This window comes from Blennius ocellaris (genome assembly GCF_963422515.1).
Source record: "Blennius ocellaris genome assembly, chromosome: 5".
NCBI classification, from domain to species: Eukaryota; Metazoa; Chordata; class Actinopteri; order Blenniiformes; family Blenniidae; genus Blennius; species Blennius ocellaris.
The window spans coordinates 23101117-23121139 of NC_137654.1; the positions used below are offsets into that span (position 1 = coordinate 23101117).

Here is a 20023-nt window from a genome sequence, read left to right on the forward strand (position 1 = left end):
TCCCTGCAGCGGCTGCAGAGTCATTAGTGGAGCTGCAGACTGATAAAACTTGAAAGTCCCGCCTCCTGCTCAGCCAGCGTCTGTTTACGAAAAGTCACGGGAGCAGCATGGACAGAACCGCTCTCACACCAACTGTCATAGCGACAGTCTGCTTTACCGCTACGAGCCGCTCGACCAACTCTCTCACGCACGCTTGATTCATTTGTTTTTTGTTTGACGTGTCAATGTAGTTGTTTTCTTTTTTGTTTTTCTTTTTTGTTTTACCCTTCTCGTTCTCTCTCTCTCTCTCTCTTTTTTTTTTTTTTTTTTTTTGCTTCCTTGGAAAAAGCGCGTGCGAGGAGTAATTTCTGAATCGGAATAATGAGCCCAAACCATGACGCGGCGCAAAAGGCGCAACCCGGTGAATTGTTGCGCGTGAAAGCTGGACTCCACTGAACCGCCACCCGGCTCCTGCAACACAACACAGATCTACTACAATTTATTTAATTATAAAACGCAGCGGCGAGAGGAGTGTTTTTGGTGGTGGGAATAAGAGAGGGGGGGTGGTGGAGGTGGAGGAAGAGGTGGAGGCGGAGGAAACAGACGGCCGCGGGTGCGACATGGAAAGCCCGACCGAGAACCCGAGCAGGGCTGCGGAATATCTGAAGGAGCTGAATAAGATCATAGAGACGCAGCAGGAGTTGCTGGAGAGGCAGAGGGGGAGGATCGAGGAGCTGGAGCAGCAAGTGTCCGACTTGTGCACGGAGAACGTGTGTCTGAAGGAGCAGTACCAGAGGCACCTGGCTACCTGCAGGCTGCTGCAGGGCACCAACAGCCTGCTCGCCCTGGGGAGCATCAAGGAGCATGGCACACACGAGAAGTAAGACGTACCACTGGCACACTTCCTCACGTCACCACTTTATTTTGTTTATTTATTTTTCTTGTCATCAAAGCTGGGATTAGTGCAAGTCCACCAACACAGCCACACAGGTGCCCTTTCACTTTGGCAGTTTTTTTTTTCCTTCTTTAGCTGATGGAGATAATTGTTTGTTTTTTTGTTTTGTTTTTGTTTTTTTTGTTTTTTTACCATATGTGGAAATGCAAGAGAAACAGCCATCCACAACCAGAAGCGAAGGGATATAATCTATTCCAAAAATACTGCTTCATTCAGCCTGAAAAGTGTGTAAAACCAGCCAGTGGTCAAGATTAATATACAGTACCATACTCTTTCGGCTTTTTAGTGCTTTTCCTATATTTATATACATAACGTCTCTGCTTAAATCTGCCTTGTCATCATCGTATAGCCACTGTCGCCACTCAATAACTCTAAAAGAGAATTTAATGTGCATATGTGAGTTGCACCAGGGGAAAAGCAGGCACACATTTCTGGTAAATCCATTATGTAATTTTGTTTTGGGACTGGTCTTGTCTGCAGGCGGCGGCTTGAGCTGCAGGTAGTGACACATGTGCTGGTAGTAGACACAGTCAGGGTTGCTCACCTTGCACCAAATCCTATTGAGAAGTTTGCACTCCTGTTGGCTTTATCCCCAAAATGCCCCATGCGTGCAGACGTTTAGCCCTGGAACTTTGACAGTGTGCAGAAGCATGTGTTTGCGTTTGACCTTTTGTCTCTGGGGGTTTGTTAGGGTCATGAAGATCAGTGGCAGCAAATCAATACTGTGACTCACGGACTGTATGTCTCTGCTGGCTAATAAAACTACACTCACCAGATCAGGACGTCGTAACACACGCCTTTAAGCATACCTTGTTTATACATTTGCCATTATGGCCTGCTTTCTCTGGAAAAAGTCAGTCGACGTTGTTTGTTTTGCTTGGTCACAGTGTCTGAACTCGGTTTCAGGCCAGCGCTGGTGGACTGGTTAGAGGTTACAGAGAAGCCTGTGATTATCCAAGTGAGCCTGATGAAATATGACATCTGTTAATAATGTAAAGCGAGGTTTATGGAGGATACGGGAAAGTATGCAGCGGCATACTTCAACAAGATTGTTTGTAATATCTGCAAAGGCCATTTTTAAATGTAGAAAATGGGATTTTAATGGCATGTTCTTGGAGATTAAACTGTCTAGCCACTGTTTCCCCCCCCCCCCCACATCCACTTATCAAGGTCAGGGACACAGTGGTAACAGTCGGCATAAGAAGCCTAGATGTATTTTTCCTTGCATCTCCTGGTTTTCCCGAGGGTTTTCCGAGGAATTCCCAATCCGGGAGCACGCTCTGCTAATCTGCCATTCTCTGCATACCTCCGCAGGGAGGACAGAGCAGCTTCATGGAGGCCCAGTAGAATATTTGTAAAGCCCACGGTTCTGATAAGTTCCTCCCGTTGTTGGGTGTTTGGTTTTTATCAGGACATGACAGTGCTTGCATGTCTGTCAGTGAGTAAGTTAGTCAACTGTGGAAAAGAATGAACCTTTTAAATCGCTCAGCCTTTATTTGCGTCGTTTGCAAATTACGAGTTGTGTTAGTTTTCTTAAACCTGGGTAATCCTGAAAAAAGCTCAAGCTTAAGGTCAATGGTGCCAAATGAAAACATGAACTTGATTTCCATATAAAAGTTGTGGCAGACATATAATCCACCTCGCCTGCTGCTCGAAAGGTAGCATTAGTGTACTGTGAGGGTGAATTTGTGACATTTTAATCTCTGAAAGCTTCAGAAATTGTGTTTCCTCAATGGCAACAAGGTTTTGGCAACATTAGCCTCGAGACAAAGGCATATTTTAGATCTCCCTGCAGCTTAAGGCTGTCAAAATAAAAAAATTTTAGTTTCAACTAATGTAAAAACATTTTTTTTTTTTTCAGTTTTTGTGAAAATGTAATTTAATTGTCAAAATGTACTTGCAAGCACTAAAACAAAGGTGAAATACTTGGTGTTGTGGTTTTTTTTTTACAGGTCTTAGATTTACTGATCCACTTGAGATCAAATCAGGCCGTTTGTAGCTCCTGAGCTAAAATGAATTCTTGTCAGGGAATGTTGGCAGTCTGTATCTGAGTAAATCTACTCTAAAATCTCTATTTATATGACAACTTTTAAATGTTTGTGTCAATTAGTTGCGCAAAAAAATATTTTTTTTCCCCCACTGTAGTTGTTTGCGAAATTATCACTGGTGTTTAGCCCATCGCCTTTTAGCTTCTTGTGGCTGTCGTTTGCTCATCTTCTTGTTCGATACCCCCTAAAGTTGGTATCGTATCTCATAGTCAAAACAAATCCAAGCCAATGAAGGGCAATTTTTTTAGACATGTAATGTCACTTCTCGCAGATTTATTTTAAGACGCGCAACATTTCCACTTAATTTTACTCCCACAGCAACGGGCGCTCTTCATTTTTTAGTGGATATTGGCGTCGTATATTTAAATGTTGATGCTTGCGATCATGGAACAAATTGAAAGAGTCAGGCGTTAATGTTGCTCGGACTCGATTAAAACCTCGACTTTGTTTGTGTTTTCTGCATTTAAACACCATTAGGAGGAGGCTCGCCATATTCAACATTCAGTCACATAAACATGTTTGTTTTGTTTTTTTTCCAACAATATACACAGAGCTCCTTGTAGTATTGAGCATATCTTCTTTTTTTTTTCTCCACATGCCTGAGTAGTCATTATTCTCCACTTTGTAATGAGGAAGTGGCTTCAGACTTGACATTTTGGGGAAATCCAAAGCACTGAATCTGGTTTCTGCTCATTAATGCTGTAATTCTAACAAACCTCACTAATTAAGACTTTACGTCTCGTTTGTTTAATCCGCCCAATAACTGAAATGTACAAGTGAGTCTACATTCAAGGTTAACGGAAGTGTCTCCTGGCTAAAGCTTTATATTTATTTCACCCTGCAGGCAAGAGAGTGATATCTTTCTTCTCTTCTGAGTCTTAAGGAGACATGAGTTTTCCAGAAATGACACTGTAAAATGAGTTTTGACTTCACATTTGCTCCACCAGGATGCCAAACCTTGACAAGATGGAACAGTCTGTCATAACTTTTAACAGCCTGTGATCACGACATGACTCCACACAGAGTTGTCAAGATGCTTTACAGTCTTGTATCTTCAGGCTGAGGCGTCTGTTTGTTTTTTAAATATCTTTCACTCATAATGTAATTTAACATTGTGTGGCTTCATGCTGACTGAACCCGGTCGCGACTGAACCCTGGACCATTTCACTGCGAAAGAAAAATGGGAGCTGCTGAGTTCACGCTGAGTGTTAAACTTTTTATTAGCAGGCAAAATAAGCCTGGTAGGGGAGCGCAGAGGAAGATCTAATAAGGTCACGCTGTGCATTCTGATGCTGTTGTTTTTTTTTACGTCTTCTATCTGAAGCGGCGCCGTTACCCCTTTACTGCCTAATGTAAATATGTAGTGAGATAAATGTATTGCGTTTCCATAACAACAAATATATTTTCCCTTTGTAATTCAGCTCTTTTGAGGCCTTGTTTGTCACCTGGGAACGGAGCGCATGCATGCAGGCCCAGCATGACGTATCTGTGTCAGATAGTCATCAGTGTGTGCGGTTGGTACAGTACAGACTGTGGTGTTGCTGTGCTGTCAGTTCTCGGATGGCACTGGTTTAAGATATGATCCGCCAGTGTCTTTTGTGAGCGGATGAAAAGATCGGAGGATGAAAGACGTAGAAAAACGCACCAGATGTCAAACGGTTACTGTGAAAGACGTGATGCACAAAGGGTTTCTTCTACTAAAATATACATTGGGATATTTGCTTCTATTTTGAATCGGCTGTAAATGGAAAGCTTTTCTTATGCATGTTCCGCCTCCCCCCCACCCTTTTTTTTTTTTCTTCCCCTTTGCCCTCTTTTAGAAACAAAGTACAGCGAGCAGGAAATGTGATGTGTTGCTGATAGTGGAAACCTGTGGTGCCACGTCCACACATTTGTGCTTTCTTGCTTACCCCGGTCAGCCAGGTCCTCAGGAAGTACTGGAAATCATTTTCTGTGTGCGCACTCACCCTGATGGGCAACCATAAACTTGTCCACCTGGGTGGTTTTAAGAGGCTGGTTGAACAGAATTAGTAGCGAACGTGTCTGTATGTTGCACCGCAGGATGAGCCATACGTATCAGGTTTCTTCTGTTCACGGCTGCTGCGCGTCAGCCTTTTACTTCAGTGATATTTATGCTGAGCGTGTAGTTTTGTTTCCTGACGGTCCACCTTTTACAGTTGCCCGTGTCACTTGTGCTCACGGTGGACGAGTCGTAACAGATAAGATTGCAGATGTTTACGCCTTCAGCACTTTTTCCCACCATCACGTCTTCGGTCTGTCTCATGAGTGAATATTGTCCATTATTAAGTAAAAAAAAAGAAAAAAACCCTACAAATTAAGCTTTAATGTGCAAGCAGTGGTTTGTAATTCAGGGGGAGGGCCAGTGGTTTAATCAGGGTGGATTCACCGCGATCTTCTGGGGTTTCGGGCGGAGAAGTGACTGCAAGTGCTTTCAGTTCTTATCTGAGAACTGATGGATGCATCTGCCTGCCCACATTTAGCATTCAAACTTTGTCCCAGGCCCAGATAGCCAGCTGAGTGTAAACAATGTTTGGGATGCTGACGTAATTGCTGGAGAGATAACTTCAACTGGAGATGACAAAACAGCTTATGTGCAATTTTATGGGCATTTTTTTTTTTTTGTGTGTTTGAATATATGCTGGACCAGGTTTAATAGGCTGACATAAAGGTATGTAGATTTAATATTTGCTGATAAAACGAGAAACATTTAGTGTCATATCTCAGATGTGTGGACTTGGAGTGAAGTGTGTTGGTCTGCACTGACAGTGTTTGTGCAAATGTGTTTAATGCTTGGCAATTCAGTCTCCATCCATCACAGTGAAGAAGCATAAGTAATATTCATTGATCAATAAATAATGAATAATGTGAGAAATGATGGCAAAACCCAACTTCCTCCATGTTAATGCTCTAATGGCTTTAGACGCTGATGAATGAGCAGCAATGAGCTTTGTTGAGTTGATCCAGTGCCAGATCGCAGCCAGTACGAGTGCCAAGAAAACAACCTCCCTGGTTAACATTTCTACAGGATTAAGAGTCTGTCTTAAAAAAAAACCCCAAACATTATGCAGGAAATACAAACTGTAATAAATATCCCTGTTTTGTCAAATGATTCACATTCAAGGCACATATTAAGCTGCTACTAAACTATAATTGCTTTGATGCGCAAGCCCCCGCTGTTGAATATGTTTGACAAGTTAAAGCAGCTGCATAATTATGTAAATAAGTGTTTTTGACGGAAGATGAATGTGTGTTTGGTTGCATTCTTAACGGTGAGCTTATAATGTTTTACTTTGATCCGTACCTCTTTTGTGACATTGTTTTTCTTTATATCGTTTCAGAAGTCTGAAATATTATATTTGTGGAATTTTTATTCTCCGAACTCTTCACAGCGCAGGGCATTGTAGGGTTAACTCAATATAAATAAGTAATGTTGGATTAAAATTTTGAAGCTTTGCTTCCCTGTAGAAATTCTGGTGCGTTTTATGCACAAGAAATGCTTTTTTTAAATCAATTAAATTAACCAAACTTTTATAATATTGGAGTTGAAGTTTGAGACTCCTGACTTAAGTCGTTGTTTATTGCACAACCACAACACTATATTCTGTTTAGCAAATGTTGATATGACAATTTTTTTTATTCTTGGATTTGTTACATGAATTATTTGTGATTTGTTTCATTTGTGTTAAAACACTGCTTAATTAAAAAAAAAAAAAAGGTTTTAAAATGGCTTGAATTAAACATTTTGTGTTGTAATTTGTATTTTTTTTTTTTCCTTTTGTGCACCAATGGGCAGGACATTGAAATAATTTCCCACATTCCAGTTCTGTAAACAACCACAAATGGATTTGAAATGAAGCAATCACGACGTGTTTAAATGCAGACTTTCAGCTTTAATTTGAAAGTATTAACATCCAGGCGAATGAAGGAATTAGAACACATTCCGTATGTCTCATCCACTTATTTATGGAAGAAAAAGTAATGTTTGTAAACTGTACGTTGATCTGTGTATTTGAGTTGTTCCACGGACGGAGACGGCCTGTGTCTGGAACCAAGCTGGAGGAGTTAATCGTCAGGAGGGTTAATCAATGATTACCGAAGGGTTTAATAAAGGTTCTTTTGGGATGTTGATTCTGGCTGATACTGTATCTCTTTAGAGTCACCGCAGGTTTTATATTGCCTCGTGTCTTGGCTTCCTCTGCTGTAATTTGCTGCCTAAGGAAGCCTCAGTTGACCTTACTAAGTCCCCTGGATACAGCCTGCGGACTGGAGATTGGCAAGTTCATAAATAGTTCACCCCGAGCCACTGTTAACGGCTTTAGCATGTGTTTTGGGACCCCTGGGCAGGAAATAATGGCATAATAGAGAAAGCTGCTTCTTGTGGCTGGCGGCGTCCACTCATTTACCCGGCGATCTGCTGAACAATCAGTGTGCCAAACCAAATTTACGAGCACATGGCCTCCCTCTCTTCAGCAAAGCCCCCTCTAATGAAATACCCCTGCTAGATTAATGTCTACGCTGGGATGATTTGCATTCAGACTCCACTATAAATCTCGTGCGATGGCCAAAGACAATTTGCAACTTGCACTCAAAATCAACTGGAGGCTGCCTTTATCGGTAATAGACCGTCCGTCCATACATTTCAGTGTGGCTGGGAGTAGGCCAGGTGGGGCTCAACTGGGCCTGTTGAGACGGAGTAAAGGTGGGTCTGCGTGCCTTGATGTCGACCGTTATCCCAGGAGAAAGCATGATTACAGCCCTAATGAGCACTGCTCCCTCTGTCTCATGGCGTTACCAGTAAAAACTACACCAAATGGATTTAGATAGCACATCCTACCACATTATGTTCGAATTACTAGACCGCTAGAAGGAATGGAAACATAATGTGAACGCTTGGGAAATTAAGAATCATTTGAAACTTCATGAAAATGACACACTAATTCATGAAGTATCTGTATTGCTTTGTTAGAAAAACAGCAACTATAGGTTGGTTTGGTCAATACTTGACCAGTAAATGTGGCTAAATCTACCACAAGAATGACCAGAATCATAGCATTTAATTTATTGAGAATTACAAACTGTATGTCTCTGGTCTTAACCTTTAAAGTGACCATGTTGGGAAACTTTCTCATTTCTGTTCTTGTAATTTCTTACAAAACACACACAGAATTCTTAAAAAGGAAGTAGTGTAAACAGAGTTGCATGACATATTGAAAACGTTGCAGCTTTCTGTCAGATTTGCATATACTGTACGACATGTGATATTTTTGTAAGATTCAAACTCTCTTTTAAGTAAGTTTAATAATGATGTCAATGAGTGACTTTTGGGGCATTAAAAAGTGGAGAATTTGACTATTAGGTTCCAATGAGCATATAAAGCTTCAGTTAAAAGCTCATATGCTTCTTGAATAAATGTGTTTATTGTTTCCCGTCTTGTGTGTGCGTGTATATTTGAGTCTGTTCAGCAGCTGAATGGCTTGAAATATCCCCTGTGTCGCTTCAGACCAGTACTATGGTGAAGTACTATATTTCACTTCCTTACCGCTGGCTGCACTGCACCAATGGGTGTAGCTTTACTGAACCAATAAAGACGGACCAAATGCCCAGCAAAAAGACAATTATTTCATAAACATGACCTTCTAAGTAGTCTGTATGACAAATATAATCCCACAGCCAGAAGCAGGTTTGCTTGGCTCCTTTCTAAGAAAACACCACATTTAATTTGAACATTCCTGTTTGTGTACTGATTAAACAGACACGACGTAACACGTTGAATAATTGGCTGTCGAGGTGGGAGGTTGATTCTACCTTTGTGCAGCGCTGGGTGAACTATTGCCTCTTTTTTATATTTTTTTAACACTGCTGGTGGTGGCTTTATGTCGCTGGTTTTAATTTTCTTATCAATTTCTTTCCAAGAATGCGTACATCAAAAACATGCATGTATTCCCAGAATGTGGTTTTTAGTTTGCTGATTGCGAAGTTGTTTGTGTCCTTTCTCATTTTGCGATGATGTTATCAGATTTAACCAGGAAAACAAGCGGCATATTAGCATTAAAGGGTTATTTTGCTGTTTACATCAAACTTCCCAGGCTAAGCCTGTCCCAGGTGAGAGTTTAATTTGACCCACAATATGACCTTACAATGTGTAAAAAATACAGATTTCTTTTCAAAATAACTGCTGTTCCTAATTTGTCTTTTGAGGGTGAGAGTGGTCGATGTTCAGATATAGCAGTTTCTAATTCGGCTTATTTTTAGAGAATTTAAACTTGTTATGTTTTTTTGTTGCTGTTTTTTTCCTGTGAGGGCGCTTCCAGATAGAAGTTGTTGTGCTTATTGCTAAAACGTGTTTGCCTATTTGTGGTTGGAAACTGTGGATCTTTCATCTCCAGACTTTGTCAAATGGATATTTTGTCTATATTTGCCCGTCCTCATGCACGCACATGCTGGAGGCTTTGCTGTGAATTTTGATGACAACCTGTACCAGCAAATTAGTTATAGAAACTATACATTTTCTTACCATTTTATCTCATTTAAGATCTCATTTATGTGTCTAAGCAGGTGTTTATTTTCTTGTTGCAGATTTGGAATTTTTCTACTTTCTTGGTTGTAGTTCTTTTTAAATGGGATCTTTTTCCCCCCAATACCCACTTTCACTCTGAATGTTTGTGCTTCAATCACTTTATGCTGTTTTCCGCTGAGAGATTGGATTGATGTCCAAAGAGGTAAAATGTGGAAGTCTTAGGATGAAATGCAAGTGGAAAGTAAATGCATAAAAACAATAATAAAGTGCAATTATAAGAGGTTTATTTGCAATAATCCACCGCTTTGGTGCTATTCAACTGATGGTATTATTTTGTTTTATCTATATCAACTCAAAGTCACTTATTTTGGACTTGTTTTCAGAAGCCTGGTTGCTGGTTTCCAGCAACACTACATAATGTACTTTTTTTACTAGATTGTGAAGAAAACATGCAAAATGGCACAGAGATCTCAGTTCTGAGACTCGTCAGACTTTTACAAACATCAATCTGAAAGAAAATGATCTGTTATTTTTCAGGCTGTTCATAATACATCTTGTAAAAAGTGCATTGAACAGCAGCCATTTCAGGATGTAATCAAATTTTTTGCACTACAGCTCAAGTAAAACTATAATGTTGTGAGGGTTATTTTGCTGTTATGTTACAGATCAGGCCCAAATGAGATCAACTGGGCTCTATGTGAGCTGCGGAACAAAGCAAACCATAAATGGTTCAGAGAGACGAAGGCAACTTTTTATGATGTATCTTCAATCTCTCTCTGCTTTCGTGAGCTTGCAAGTCTAATCTGCAGAGTGTAAAACCAAAACGCATCCTGTGAAGCTCGTACACGGTTCATGTTTAATTTGACTCCATTTTAACTTCAAGCAAGCTAATCTCTTTACACCCGCCTTCACCGTTCCAAACTGTGATCAACACTAATACAGCGCTCTTGTACGGGCTGCAAGGCCACGGGTGTAGTTGCCTGTTCTTTCTTTCTTCCTTCCTTCGCAGTTGCACCAATTATCCGCCTTGCAGCTGTCAAAACCAGCTGATGCAGCAGCTGAATCGAAGGCAATTTGTAGCGTAGTACCTGTGGAGAGCTGTTTGAAAGGCTGCCACCAGTTCCCTGCCAAGTGGGAGCACGTTGTGTGCATGCAAACGTGTGTGTGGGTAAGTGTGTGTATAACTGACAAGGTGGAGGCTGAGTCAACAGCTAGGAGCAGATTAGAAGCCACCGCTTACACATTGTCTTAGTCATCACTGATGGATGTAAACACACAGCCGGTGGAGCCTTTGACGATCATTGTATTGGAAAGGAGGAGTTTGGACGCACCTAAACAGCATGCATGGCGGCTCACAACGTAACCTCTCTGATTCTTGTGTGTGTGTGTGTGTGTGTTGTTTAAAATGGAGCTGGTATGTTGCTTCAGAGAGTGACTCGCTACTTCAAGAGTTTGCATTGCTTCCACTCATCAGTGTTGCACACTTATGGGTGTGCGCTGGTGTGGTGCTTTCTGTTCTTTATAACCCTGGACTTTGCTAGAGACTCTGCGGGCTCATCTAAATCCAAGCAATATGTTCAGGAATGCAGCCGAAGTGAAGGCGAGATCCGCTTGTGCCGAGCTCTTGGTGTCGGGCCCAGGTGTTTTACAGAAACATCAATAGAAGACTGGTGAAAAAAGGGCGGCGCTCCTTTTTGAGCACAAACCCAGGCTTTCTGTGAGGATGTCCAACAGAAATAATACAGTTTCTGTTACTCTTATTTGGAAAGTGTTTGCATTTGATAAGCTTGAAGTGGGCGTTTGCATGTTCTCCCCATGTGAGCATGGGTTAATTTCAAATACTCTGGTTTCCTCCCGCAGGAAACTCGAGAAGGGAGCACAACCAGAACATGCAAAGTCAAGCCTTTTAACCGACAATTTTAGTTCATATTTGGGCTGCACAGTGGAATAGTGGTTAGCCCTCTTGCTTCGTTGCAGAAATATTATCCCTTTGCATCTATGAATTTTCACCAGGTTCTCCAATGGGCTTCTACAGTCCAGAAACATGCATTTCATTCTAATTGTTCAGTCTAAATTGTCAGACATTTCCAGCGTGTATCCTGGCTTCATCCCACAGGCCTGAGTTAGACAAAGTGGCACAATAGACAGATGGATGTTTGGATTATTGGCATATTTTTCATCTTTTGACAAAAAAAAAACCCAAAGGGTGTTGAAACATGTCCGGAATACTTCAGCTTGACAACAAAAATGATGAATGTTGCTGAATATCAGTTCTTAAATTCCAGCCACCCCCCCCATCAAGGCATTTCACGGTTCCTGACATTTGCTTGATGAATGTATTGACTGCCGATACAGTGTCAGACCAGATGATGAGGAATGAGCGTGGGAGGAGGAAGCAGGTGCATTGTTTAAGCAGGTTTTTGGAGATGTGAGGAACTGCTACTCTCCTTTAATGCAGAGGCGCAGACAGCCAGTGGGGGTCATGCACCAGTGACTCCTTGGAGATACATAATTTGACAGCACCAGCAGAAGCAAACCACTACGGAGAACTGGCCCGACTCATTAGATGTGCTTTGCCAGACCCATTTGTGCTTGTAATTAACTGCCGATTAATACAGATCATTCAGGCCTCAGCGTTATGGACGCCGGGTGTATGCAGTGCACTGAGAAGCCCAACGCATCATGAATGCCCTTCAATACTGCATTTAAGTGAGAGAGAAAAAAAAAAGCCTTGAACCAAGAGGTGCAGACATAAAAGCGCACAAGGATGCATCTCTTCATAGAAGGAAGAGACAAATCTATATCAAATGCTGAAATGCCGTCTGCTTCATCTCGGCCGCACTGTTCTTTTTGAGAGAAATGAGTCTTATGAAATATTGACAAATAATAGGAAATGCGGTAGAAAAATGTCAAGCTTCACAGTGTTCCTCTGAGAAACCTGCCAGCGTGAGTGAGCTGCTGTTGTCGACCGCAGGTTTGAGTCATTGATCTTTCGGCGGCATTGTTGTGAATGGATGCAAGAGCCACAAAATGACAAGGAGCACCGTTCTGTTTTCAAGAGAAAGTTTTGTAAATTCAGTGTTACTTTGGATGTGATTTATTCCTTTTCATCGCAGCTCGGCGGGAGTTTGTTCGCAGGAGCTTGAAGCACTCCACGGCTGTCATGGCTGCTGCTGAATGACGGAGTGCATTCAGTAAACCCAGTAACTGTTTGGGTAACTTTGGAAATAACTCTGGTTTAAGCGGTTCAGTTAAGGATTTTACAGAGTTCATTATGGTATTCCTGCTGTTATCTTCTTAACGCGTAGTCAAAGATGAAGTAGGGCCTGCGTGTTTTGACTTTCAAGTTGAGGAATCGTGGAAAATATTAGAACAGAGGGTCTAATAGGAGAATAATTACAGGAATGTATAGCAGAACTATGTTTGTGTGTAATGTAAAGTACAAGTGGAGTATGAGCACTCGCACACCTCAGAGAAATTATAATTGCCTCTGATTTTCTTCTAAATTAAAGAACGGAAATAGTCACATGGGTATTTCCTTTATTGTCCAAGCTGTAGTTTTTTTTCTCCATATAGTGGGGGGGGGGGATGTGATAAATTACCAGAAGCCATTTCTTCAAGTTTTAAATGTACTCTGTACTATTTCACAACGAAAAGCATATAATGGGTTTATGATTTCATAGGAGCTGGTCTTCTTCTGCAGAGGCGCAGAAAGTAAAACAACTTGAGGGGAGTTTCCGAGGCCTCCGCGATGCACCGCATGGCACACTGTATGTGAACGGAAAAGAAAACCAGCTGAATGCACAGGGATTCATGGGTAGTGAGATGCATTGAAGCGTGCAGCTGTGTGGCCCACAGTCAATGGAGTTCCACTTCATTTGAAGCCAAATGGGGAGCTGTGATTAAATGAGCAGACTCCTGCTTTTCTGCAGTCGTGTCCAGTTGCACTCACTCCGGCAGGAAAAAAAAGCCGATTGATAAACTCTGAGTCAGCATTTTTTTTTGCGCTCGATGTGCCCTCTGTTCATTTCCTGCTTCGCAACAGGAAGCAGCTCGTTTTCATTGCAACATCTTCTGAGTTGCGCGGCTATAATGAGCGTTAATACTTATCAATCCACAGGCACAGTATATTGTTTAAGGAGACTCTTGGGGTGAACTCTTAATGCTGCCACTGGAGGCTTGGCTTCTCTGGGACCACCATGGGAGGAAGCGTTCTCACAGCTCGTGGAGGCCTTCCTGTAGAATGATACTTCCAGGGGGATTTGGCATTTCATGCATTATTTACAAGGCTTGGCGTGTGTACCTGATTGAGTCTCAGGATGCAGTGTTTCTGCACAGTGCAGAAGAAACATTTGAACTTGAATCTGAACTACCATTCCAGTATTGATATGCATGGACTGCATTTAGAAATGGTTATAACTCATATCTTCTTATTTCTGAGTCGTAAAACTGTTGCACCTCATGCTGTTGACTCACAATTCATCATAGTTGCATCAAAGGTGTTGCATTTTACCTGAAGTTCTGTAAATATAGGAAGCAGATGAACTTCATTTACTTAAGTCTACGGAAATAGGTAGCCTATGCAAACCAAAGTAGGGCAGGTATGAAAAACAGCATGAACACCTGCAGCATTAATGTACTTTCCAATTCAACAATATGAAGGAGAGTGATGAACCAAAAGAATGGTCTTCTGTCTCACCCCTAGGTGACCAACTAGCAACGTGCACTGTTTCCTTTTACTCTATCACCTCTCAGGTGTTGTTTTTTTATGCACAGGAGACAGCTGTTTTCAGAGGAAGCGCTCTCAAAGCATTCAACTGCCTTGTCGGTATCAAAAATCAGAAAAATGACAACAGCTAACTGGTGAGCACAGCAACGCATTTAGCAGCTAAAGAGGCTGATATCTCCCTCAGGAGCTGGCAGAGAAACCAAAAACAGACAGAACAGAATGGAAATTGGACCTGAATTTGCCAGGTGGCCAGACAGCCAAGACCAAAAGAGCCCTAATGTTGCTTTGTAACTGCTGGACGAGTGACGGAGCAGCTGTTTACTCACAATAAAGTCATTAGAAAGTTGACTCGATGTTAGTGTTGTGATCCCAACTTCTACTGCTGCCTTAAGTGAACAGACACACTTCACTTTAGCTACTCAGTGGCTCAGAAATCAAGAGCATATATCCGGTAATATTTTGCTTCTGTAGATCTAGGATGTGGCACCAGAGATCACAGCGGGGGTCCAGAGCCTCACTTGCACTTGTTAAAGAAAACCACAATTTGTGTTCATTTTGAAGGCTCCTGAACTTTTGTATGTCTGAAAGAGTTGTTGTTTCTATTTATCTTTATTAACTTTGTTTGTTGCCTTTATTTTTATCAGTCTGATTGAATGTCTTCCAGTTGAGGGATCAGATTGTTCTGTTTACACACTGAATTATGTTATGAGTGTCAGTTTAAATGGACGAGTCATGAGCGCATGATCCTACGTCCACATTAACCGGGGAAACCCCACGGTATTGAAACAGTGCTGTTTCCTGCATTGATCAGTTCTTTACCAACTCCGTTTCCCCCAAATCACACCCGGGAAGCATCACATTATTTAATTGTAGAGAAGTCAGAGCACCTTCTCTGATCACGTTGTGAATTACATGCATAATTGTAACTGCAAACACTGTAATCGAGTCAGAAATTGGAAAGGTGGTCCACTGCCTTCATTCTACGTGAACAAAGTGACTGATGACGCTTCACATTGCTGCAGACTGCCCATCTGTCTTCTGTTCAAGTGTGACAGTTTTCTAGAATAAAAATAAAAAGAATCTAGTACAGGTGGTCAGAACTGGTCCATTTGTTGTTTTTGTAGTCGGAGCTGTCCAGGGTACTGACCTCTTCCCCCTCGACGTAGTCTGTTCTGGGGATATTTTGCCTTAATGGATGGGCGGTTATTTAACAGACTGGCATATCATTCAGCAAAACATTTGTGATAGATCGTGTTGATGCGATCATTCTTTTCCTCTGATGAATTGTATTAAAGGCAGTCGATAGCCTCAGTAATAGCAGCTGTAACTGGACTACAGCTTGTGTGTCTATGAATCTCCTCTGCATTATATTGACCCAGCCTTTTGTTTTTGTCATTAATTCAACAGTCGTAATGAGACTTTCTCTAAAGACAACACTGATTCTATCGAGTTTGTTCTTCTCTTTACATTTTTTTTTTGTTTGGGCAAATATGTGATCTCAAATGAGAAAGGAGGTGTTGCAACAGAAAATAATCTATGATATTATGCAATAGCATTACATCCTAAAGCCATCCCGGGGGTGGGGTGGGGGCTGAACTACATAACCCCCTTACACAATGAATCTTTACAACTGCTGCACCTAATGATACAGTCGGCCATTGCACTGTATTTTCACCATGAATACCTCATTGTTTTCTTCTTGTGAAAAGTGAAGAGAGCCAACAAGTTGGCTCATAAATCCACCCTGATGCAGCCATGCAGTCGTTTTATTGCCCCTTAGTGCGGTGGTTTGCAGAACAGGCTACATTTTATTCTCGGCGCTGTGAAGAGTGTCTTCCTTTTACTTTTGCAGTGGCTATTACTGCAGCCTGTTTCTAAAAGTGCCCCTGGAAATTCATGGTAAGAATCTGTGTGTTTGTGTGAGACGGCAGGCACACGATGATGTGCACGCCTCCAAAATAATCCAACCTCTAAAGCATCTCTGCAGTATAAAGTCATGTTTTATTCATCTTTGGAAATTTGAAGGCATTTTATATCACTGATGTATATAAAATTATCATGTTTCAATAATAATAATGATTTATTTTATGAAAGTGTGATACTGAATTGACACAAAAACAAGCTTTGGCTTCACGACACAGATGAAGTGAATCTCATCCTGAAGCTGCTCTGCTGGACTGAGACCTGGTGACGGAGGTCATCAGAGTACAGAGAACCAGTGGTTATGTTAATGATGGCAATTTGACATGATTGGAGCTTTGTGACATGTTATCCAGCTGGAAGAGACGCACACTGTGACCATAAAGGGATAAACATGATGTACATCAGTACTTAGGTAGACTGTAGCATTTAAACACCACACTGGTGATAATAAGAGGCCAAGAGGACACTGTTACACCTCCGCCAACAAGCTGAACTGCTGGTACACTGCAGGCAGACAGTTTCCTGCTTTAATCTCCTGAGTTTCTGTTGAATTACCATCATCCTGAACCCAGTCTGCTCATTCTCCTCTGACCTCTGCCATCAATAGAGTATCTTCTGCTCCTCACTGAATGCAATTTTTGGGGGGAATGTTCTCTGGAAACCCGAGTAGATTGTGTGTGAAAATCCCAGAAGATCAGCAGAAATGCACTCGGACCAGAGATTGCTCTCAACTTTTTTGGGGCAGAGTTGTAAAAGTCGGTTAGAATATTTTGTTCCCTGTCAGTTCATCGTTTTTTGTCTGAAATGATCGGGCAGTTCATGGAGGAATAATGTGGCAACAGCAGAAACTTTCCCAAGGTAGATTGAAATCACGTCTTAATGTGATGTATTAGTGTTGTATGATGCATCATTTTATCAGTTATCATATAAGAATTGTTAATATATTGTATTTTATGTATCATTAAACTTGATATTGTATAACATGTTTTGCAATACAGAATGAAAAGTGTCAAGTTGTAATGATGCAGTTTATTTTGTTTAAGGTGGAAGCAAATGATTCAGTATTTAATTCAGACTGTAAAGTTTGTGACTGTTGCTCTATCCTCACTCCCCTAATCTGTCAAAATTAGAGGTTTTTCTCATGACTAATTTCCCTGATTATGAAATGAAAATTTTAATTAAGACTTGAGGAGGAGTCTCAATATGTTTGATTAATTTCCTGAAGCCTTCACCATCAACTGGGTTAGATTGACGACCTTGCAAGGTTATTTTTGTTACCATCTCAGCTAAGGTGGGATCAGAGCGTCTCGGGGTAAACAATGTCAAACTGGCCTGACTGTAGAAAGTAGGACAGAGGACATCTCTTCCACTTCACAGTTTTCTGTTTTAAATTTGCAGTCTATGCGAGCGCCGCTGCAGGGAAAGAGGCTGGTGTCTGACTTTTAAGCAGCCGTGTACATGAATGAGCCAATCGCTCATTGGTTTTAATTGAATAACATTTCAAGTGTGGAACTAGTGAAAGCGGCGCACGTTTAATTGTTTAACCGACTAATTGTGTGCATCCCAGGTCAGAATGATTAATAGCTTTTCAATTTCTCTGTCGGAGTTGAACAAATGTGGTCCATGATGGAGGAATATTGAGCGAACACGACCTTTATTTGACCTTCAAAGACACTGAAATTACCTTTCTGCGGCACTTTGAAGTTGTCTGTTGTCTTAGCCGATGTGTAGGGGTTAAGTTCAGGTTAGTGTGGATTGGTTTACTGTGACTGACAGGCTGCACAGCGGCGTAGTGGTTTGTGAGAGCAGAATCTGGGTGGGATTTAGGGCTTTTCTGTTGGTTTCCTCCTACATTAAAAAGAATGAATCTAAAATGCCTGCATGCGAGTTTCTGTTTTCCAAATTCGATTGAATGCTGAAGAGGATTGATCAATGGATGCATGATTTGCTGATTAGATGTTTGTGTGCACCTGATAATGTGATATTTCAGATTTGTCTTGCATGGATCCGTTCATATTTAACATCTGTGCTTTTTTCCCATTATAATTCATGTCCATCTGTCGCAAGCATGTTTTGTTTGAGATTATAATCTGGATTTTGCCCATTATTCATGACACGAAGTGCACCGCTAACTAAAATAGCAACACACGGCACTCATAAATAAGCACTTCCTGGACAGAGGAGACAGTTTGACACATGTATGTAATCTTGTGGGTGTCACATCTGAGTTGTAGCTGGCCTAAGGAAAAAAAAAAAAGGTTTCTCAGGAGACCAGAAGGATCTGCTCAAAGGTGCAGCAGCTGTCAGACGCAAACATGGCTGCAGTAATGTAGATGCTGAATCAAGTGATGGTGGTTAGTGAGGCATTTTATGTCACTGTACACGTCTTTTTGGCTGACATGCCGCAGCATCTTTGTTTGTACCAGCTCAACAAAATCATTGAACCAGCATTTTTTATTTTATTTTTTATTTAACTGTCTCTCCAGTCTGTATGTGACTTCTCCGTAATGGTCCCGCTGCTTCAAGGTGGGTTCACTCCTTTAGACACGGAAGCATCGTTGTCTCATTTAAAACACGTCTCGAGCTTGTTCCCTCTGGGAAAAGTGGACATATTGCTTTAGTAGAGAAACTGTTATGTAATTCTTTTCATTTGAGATTGTAAAACTAAATAATGCTGAGACGGAGTGCTACTCCTCTGTCTGAGGGATTGAGGCGGGCCCGATGTGGCGGCCATTACTGTTGAAAGTGGATATTACACTGTGCAGGAAATGATGAGATTTTTCCATGAAATGCAGTCCAAGGTCACACTCCGGTGTTGTTACTTCACCGGCTGCATGAACTTCAGTGGCAGAAGATTTGTAGCAGTGTCTCTACTGACGGCGTTAAGACGCGGGTTGATTTAAAACTGTAATGTGAATCTTTCATTGCTGTGAGCACAGCTATGGAATATGGCTTATATGCCGGGAGTAGATGGGCTCCTCTCGCTGGTAAACACACTCCTTATCTGCAGCTTCTCTCTTTAGGGATGCCTCGCTGTGGGATCCAAACAGCCTCTTGCCTCTGTAGTGCCGTGTATTTGGGAGCCAGCAGCGTCTAGACCGAGTTGAAAAGAGTGTACGGCAAAGCCCGTGTTGTGTTTTAGCAAAAATCATCTAGGCCATTTCTGTTCTTTCTGTAGGTAGTTGATTGTCTCGACTCCCCAGGCTGCTTTTCTTCTGCTCTAAATGTCCCATTACAAATCTGAAGCGAATCCAGAGGGCCACAGCCTGGAGATGTGTGCCAGTCTTTGTCTTTGTACACTCCCGATATGAAAGTGCGTCTTTGTCCGTGCATGCAAGAGTGAAACAAGTGTAAAGTGAAGTTTGTTTGCTGGAGTGTTGCAAAAAAAAAAAAAAAAAAAATGACTGGGATTTACTTTCTTCTGCAGCTTATTTCAGGTTTGACTCTGATGGATATGATTATGATACCTGCTGTGCTCACATATCGATTCCAATTATTTTTTGTGTTTTGACCATTATCCTTAGTGTTTCTCATTACATTGTTTAATGCCAAGATTAAAGTGTCAGATTTCAAAATACAATGTAAGTTGCCAGTTGAAAGGGCAAACTTTTGTTCTCATTAAAGCTAAAGTAATTATCTATTTTCTCATGTGTATTACTTTGCCTGCGTTCAACAACAGATGTGTTGTGTTCTTTACTTTCCCCCTTATCTCACAGGCCTTTGTAAGCACTGCTGCTGATAGTGAAATGTAAAAGCCGAACGGCAAAAGCAGAAGATGAGGCTTCAGATGAAAATGGTCCTAAAATCGATGTTTTGATGTGGTTGGAAATCTACCAAATGGCAGCTGTCTT

General features: G+C 41.4%; 1 protein-coding gene across 2 annotated transcripts in view; it reads left to right on the forward strand.

Moving 5' to 3' along the window:
• Window positions 1-599: 599 nt before the first annotated feature.
• Window positions 600-20023, forward strand: part of LOC308130810 (IQ motif and SEC7 domain-containing protein 1-like) — a gene marked incomplete at its 5' end in the record, with an annotated part of 93056 nt that continues 73632 nt past the window's right edge. For both annotated transcript variants that reach the window (XM_080497294.1, XM_080497298.1), the window contains one exon: window positions 600-859. In XM_080497294.1, coding sequence (XP_080353420.1) covers window positions 600-859 — 260 coding nt within the window. The remainder of the gene's footprint in view (window positions 860-20023) is intronic.